At 36.3% G+C, this 6,752-nt stretch overlaps 1 protein-coding gene across 1 annotated transcript; it reads right to left on the bottom strand.

Annotated features, from left to right (window-relative positions):
• Nucleotides 1-1,735: 1,735 nt before the first annotated feature.
• On the bottom strand, nt 1,736-2,665 carry monDomV1R1265 (vomeronasal 1 receptor monDomV1R1265). Its single transcript, NM_001166789.1, is given in 1 exon segment — nt 1,736-2,665. A coding segment is annotated over 1 exon segment (930 nt).
• Nucleotides 2,666-6,752: the final 4,087 nt, after the last annotated feature.

The following is a 6,752-nucleotide window of genomic DNA, read 5'->3' as shown; positions in this document are numbered from 1 at the left end:
CCCTGGGGACCCTGGTCTCTGCAATTATACAGGGAGAGATGCTTACTCATCTTAATTTTTGAGAGTCTTGTTCACTACAATTTTTTAGGGTTTAGAGGATAAGGAAAAATTCATTTTGCAAAAAGAAATTAGGCCTTTGTTTCTATTCATTGACCTTATGGGAGTAAAGCAAAGTAGTGGAACCATTGGGTTAAATAGAAAACAAATTTAAAGTTACTTGACTAAAATAATTCCAAATTGCTATCTAGGATATTCAGAAGTATCCCCAGCTCCAAAAACAGAATTTGTGTGTCTGTTTTCTCACAGCACTTCCAATATGGGGCATTCCTATATTCTTTGTCATCCTTGACAATTTGCTGAGTGTGAGATGAAAATTCAGAATTTGAATTTATATTTCTTTTATCATTAGTGATGATGAGTATTTTTATATGATGATTTAGAGTTTGCCATTCTTCCTATAAAAACTGTTCATATCCCTTGACTACTAATAAATACAGAAATACATGTTGGTTTTATGTAGTAGCATCAATTCCTGATATATGTGAAAGAATTAACTTGCTTTTATTTCCCTTATATCATTTATTGAAAACCAATAGATATTATATAATCCTTTAGGCAATGTCTGTAACTAAGGTGTTAGAAAGGGTAAACCCAGTTGTTAATTAACTGTGTATAAGCCCAATGATAGATAAGGAGAGTGTTAACTTAAGGGGTTCAGTAATCAACCCAGGTATGTTAAGTTCACAGCTTGACTGAGTCCTGATTCCAGATAAATATAAGAGAAACAATTATTGGGTCAGCAATAGAAGATGAATTTATTACTAGTAGTATCTGTTTTTATAGGAATTTACATTGATAATAAGATCCTCAGATTCTTTAACTCAGAGAGATGACTCTGTTTTATTCTTAATACTCTTCCCAGATTCATTGTGATGGGTTGAGTAGAGGGTATTATATATAGGATGAATAAAATGCTTGGACTTTGTACTAGAATTTATTAACTATTAGCTAACATAGTCTGAGACTTTATAAAATCACTGGGAGCAGCTGGGTGACTCAGTGGATTGAGAGCCAGGTCCAGATATGGGAGGTCCTGGGTTCAAATCTGACACTTCCTAGTTGTGTGACCTTGGGCAAGTTACTTAACCACTATTGCCTAGTCCTTACAACTCTTCTGCACAGTACTGATTCTAAGGCAGAAAGGTAAAGGTTTAAAAAAAAATCACCAATATTAATTAACTGTCTAATGGCTATGAAAACAAACTGTGAATATTTAAATGATGATTTTGTAACAGGCTAGGTATGGTGACTCTATTTTCTGATAAGATAAAGTATTATATATGAGCTCAGAATTTTGGCCCAGATTTCATAATTTCTTTAGTCATCTTGGATATCAGACTCAATAGAGTTTTCTATAAATCTTCCTCCCTCTTGAGAATATTCTTATACTGTTTTTATTGAAAAAAAATTTTGGGAAAAGTTTAAATTTTCTTTTCAAATACACTTCAAATAAGTTATTTGTTTCATTATTATCAAATCTATCTCTTGTTTTGATAAGAATTCAATTTTTATTTATAGTTGTGAAATTCCTCCCTTTGTCTTCCAGTTGTTTGATGATACGAATTTTTAAATTCAAGTTGTTTATCCATTTTGGGCTAATTTTGTGATATAGTTTAAGTTGTTGTTATAATCCACTTCTATGACCAATTATTTCCATTTTCCCCAGGAGTTCCTTTCAACTAGAGAGTCTTTCCTGACAGGAGCTCTTGAAACCTAAGAGAGAACAAAAGGACCGGGACATCTGGGTGTCAATGCTGATCAACATAAAAGGGCTGACTATTGGAAAAAACATTGAAAGTGCAACAGTGAACTGTAGCCCCCAGTGTCTGGTTATTTTAGAAGAAGCTATATAAATTACAAAAGGGGAACTGGCCGAGTTAAAGCAGACAAATGTGATCACCAACATCAGAATTGCTTTGGTTGCTCTTGTCTCAGGGGAGGCTTTGTGGGAGAAGTTGATGCTGTGTATATGTTGGATTCGCTGCTTGTGTTTGTACAGGACAAACATCATGTAACCACTGGAGAAGATCATGAGACCCATAAAAAGAGCATCAACAAATGACTCAAAAGTCAAAAGTTTTATACTCGTGTCATGTAGGTCAAAAGAAACATGCCCAATTCTCCATCTTTCATTACTGCTGTTCCTTGGACTACTCATAGCCAGAGGCACAGAACTATCCAAAAGAAGACTGAAGATCCAGCTTAGGAGGCAGCCGGGAAGAATACACTTTTGAGCTCGAGTTTTAATTTCTGCCCACTTAAAGCTGCTGGGACTGATGGTGATGGCCTGGAAGACACTTAGTAGGCAGGTGCTACAAAGACTAATGCCTCGAGTCACCCTTATGAAGTAAGTTAAGATATTACCCATTGTGAGATTCAGGAAAGCTCTCCATCCCCAATTGGATATTATTGCAGAGATGCCTCTGAACAGAATCATTAAGATGTGAGAGATGGCTAAATTGATGATTATCAGGCTTAAGAGTCTTTTCCTGTGACCAGTGATTAACTTAAGACTATGTAGATAAAGGAGGAATATATTCCCCAAGACTCCAAACAAAAGCACACTCAAGTAGAAAATATTCAAGTCTTCTTTATGAGAGCTCATTCCTTGGGGGATCTTGGAGGCCTTTGCTGTCAGATCTAAAGTGACCTGAAAAATAGGGGAATGTGATTTTTCCAGAGTAAGGATTTCCCAATATAATTGCATAATGTACTTAACTTCTATATAAAGAATCGAGAAACTTCCCAGATAAGTAGTAACACTCAAATATTTATGAGACATGCATTCAACTTGTGAACTCAAATATATTCATTAATTATTTACTATGTATTTTAGTAATATGGAATTCCCCAACTTTCCCCACATAATGCTTTCTACTCTTGGGCCATGGCCATGATAATCATCTCCTTCCTACCAGAAGCTTGAATTATACCTAGGATCATTAGCTATGATAGCTGAGTCTTTGTCTTATCTTTTTGGGGTTATGACTCCAAGCTATTTGATATCCTTTACTTCACTATGGCATTGTACATGTTCTAGTTTCATTCTGTATTCCATCATTTGTTTTGTTCCTCTATTACAATATCTAAGGGAACGGACTGGCTTTTTTTTCCTTATCCTTAGTTCTTAGCACAATTTCTAATACATAGTAAGACAATTTTTGTGGTCTTTTGCATGATGGGAATGAATGAAACCTATAGGTGTATACTTGGGTCACCCTTACTCCTTGAGTGATAGTGAAGAGAAAAGTTGGTGGATGTTTTGCTTTGAGGGCAAAATAATTAAAGTATCTGAAGAGGACAATGTGTATTTATGCATATATATATATATATATATATATATATACATTGTAAAGAATGCACATATATATATATATATATACATTGTAAAGAATGCACATATATATATATATATATATATATATATGGGTTTAACTAAATATGTGAGTTTTCTAAAATAATATTGTGGTCACTGATTTAAAATATTATAGCTTAAGTCAAAATGACTTTTAATAGCTTTTATTTACAAAAATGATAGAAAGAGTAAAAGTAGAGAAATACAAATAGTGGATAGAGAAGATGTCTACCCTATCACACTACAAATTGATTTGGTGCTCAGTTCAACCTGGCAATGCTTGTTAATCTGGAGTTCCACCCAAATGGCTTCCTCCAAGAAGGGAAGGCTTCTCTGAAACTAATCTCTCTCCAGACACCGGGAAAGGAAGGCCAGGTAATTTGTAGGCATTCAAAAAAGGTGTGTAAGCCAGAGGATGCCCACCAAAAACTTTGCCATGAAAGATGTGCTGATTATATGCTTGGCAGGTGTGGCAGGCTACACACACTTTGGAGGCTATACTAGTTATACCAGGGGCTATCCATATTCTTTTAACAGAGTCTACAATGTCCTAGTTGCAAAAGTAATCATTTTTGTAAATAGATTGGCATATCTGGTGATAAAAATTTCTAGCAAGTAGGGGTTTTCCTTCAGATGACACCCATTTTCCATTTATTTGTTTTGCTTTAAATTGCTCATTATAAGAAAGGGATAAATGTAAGTCATTACTAGTTGCCAATGTTAAAATTATTTCAGGCCCTTCTAAGCAGTGAGTTTCACTCCAATGTTTGCCTGGTGGTTTCCTCTGGAGACAGAGTCAGTTCCACCTGTATGGGCAGAGCAATAAACCATGGCTAGGAATTCAGGGAGCTGGAGAGCAGAAAGCACTTCTTTAATGGTTTATGCATATGCTATGGATTTTCCAGCTGAGGTTAAAACTCTCATTTGAAGCCATAGCACATACATGATATATTCCAAATCCATATCTAGAGGATGTGTAATTTGTTGCCTTCTTATCTTTGGCAATTATACAGGCATATTTTAGAACTATAAGTTCTGCACCTTGAGCACTTATATTTTAGGGAACTGAAGCTGACCACATAGTGTCAAATTCTGTAACGGCATCAACTCCAGTGTTGCTTCATGAAAGAAGAACCATCAATGAATAAGACTAAGTCTGGGTTGTCTAAAGGAGTGTCAAGGAGATTATCTGGAGGCCTTTGAGCCATGAACACTAAGGATTCACAACTGTGCAATGCTTGAGACTGGTAAATCAGGAAGCAACGTTGCAGGATTTAGTACTGTCCAGTGTTTTATGGTAATATTCTCATTATCTAACAAGGTTACCTCATACCTGGTGAATCTTTTATCAGAAATCCCTGTGTTTTTTGTCTTAGCAACAATGTTTCAACTTCATGTGGGTACATTATGGTTAATGTGCATTCGAAGATTAAACCAGCAAATTTAGTTACATATATATAAAGCTATGGCAGCTAAGCCTCTAAGACATGGTGGTGCTCCTGAGGTTACTAGGTCTAGCTGGGCCAAATAATAAGCAACTGGATGCTGAACAGGTCCCAAAGGTTGAGTTAAAACACCAGAAGCTATCCCTCTCTGTTTGTGTACATGCAAAGTAAATGGCTTTTTGTAATCTGGAATGCCTAAAACAGGGGCAGAATGATAGCCTGTTTTAATTTTGAAAGAACTGACAGAAGTTTCACATCTAATTTTAATGGTTCAGAGATCAAATTTTTGTCAGAGCTATAAGGGCCTTGGTGGTTTTCCCAAAGCAAGGGATCCACTGTATGCAAAATTCTGTTGCTCCTAAAATTGCCTTCAACTGTTTCTGAGTGGAGAGGGTGCTAATTTTTGAATATCTTCAATGTACTTAAGGGAAATGGAGTGGGTACCAGCAGTTAAAATAAACACTAAATATTCCACTTTGAGGAGACACCACTGAACCTTTACTTTAGAGATCCTGTGACTTCTCTTATTTAGGTTAAAAAGGAGAAATTTGATATCTTCCTGGTATACTGTGGCATTTGGGAAGGCTAAGAGCAAATCATCTACAAATTGTATTAAACAGCCCTCCATAAACCTAATATTTTCCAAATAGTGTCTTAAAACCTGTGAGAACAATGTGGTACTTTCCATGAACACTTGTGGTAACTGACAGCATTTCCCCTGGAAACCTTTCCACATAAAGGCAAATATATTCCTTGAATTTTCATAATAGAGATTAAGAAAAATACCCAATACAAACCTACCACAGTAAAATATTTGGTTGTGTTGGGAATAAAGGAGATAATTGTGGATCATCTGGGAACCACAGGATGTCTCTTAAAGACATGATTATTTAGAGCCCTTAAATCCTGGGCCAATCAATAGTCAATTTTTCCATCTGGGCCTCATTTTCAGTTTTTTAGAGGTAGGATAAGTGTGTTATATTCATATTTGCATGGAATAATTATTCCTTGCTCAATTAATAATCACTGTGGTAATTCCTTCAATTGCCTCTTTTGATAGAGGATATGGAGGAATGGAAGGATGAATATCAATTTTTGCCTTAATTTGAACAGGAATAACTAATTTAAGTAGGCTAACATTGGAAGATGTTGTGGCCCAAAGAGAGTCAGGTATATCAGCTGGGATTTTAAAGGTGGGAGGTAACTTCACCTCCTGACTGTCTGAAAGAAGTACAGGGAGCAAGTTTCAGAATTCCTCAGGCAATTCTAGTGTCATAGAGCCATCTGGAGACATGTTATTGTGGTTCTAAGCTTGCATAAAAGATCTTTCCCTAACAAATTTGTAGGGGAACTAGGGATTAGAAGGAAATAATGTTTTCCTGGTAGGGGCCCCACAGACACCATTTGAGAGGAAAGCTTTGGGACCTCAAGGAGTGGCCCTGATACCCCCACTACATTTAGTTAGCCAATAGAATCACATTTAGAATCAGGTTACTCATCAATACTGATCTGGATGCTACAGTGTTGAAGAGGCAATCATAGGTTTAGGGTTACATGAGGTCCATCATTATGGGGGGGTAGAGAATGGACTGGGATGAATGGTGTTGAAACAAGAGGGTATGGGAAATCAAAGGTTTCACTCTATGATTCCAGAGTCCTTAGTCCCCCCTCACACCTTCAAAAAAATCTTTGGTTAATTCTCTGGGATCCCTCCTTTGGAGGGAGATTTTCACCCTGAGTATAGCATGGATGAACCCCATTTTGGGTACTTTGGTATGAGTTATCAGTTGCTTCATTTGGATTATTGGCTCTAAAGTTATTATTATTACTATTTGCCTGTTTACACCTCCTACAATTCATCATTGTATGACCCCCTTTTTCCACAGAAGTTA

Source organism: Monodelphis domestica, chromosome 6, assembly GCF_027887165.1.
Source record: "Monodelphis domestica isolate mMonDom1 chromosome 6, mMonDom1.pri, whole genome shotgun sequence".
Lineage (NCBI taxonomy): Eukaryota > Metazoa > Chordata > Mammalia > Didelphimorphia > Didelphidae > Monodelphis > Monodelphis domestica.
The sequence above is the reverse complement of the archived record's forward strand: the minus strand, read 5'-3'. Positions and strand labels throughout refer to the sequence as shown.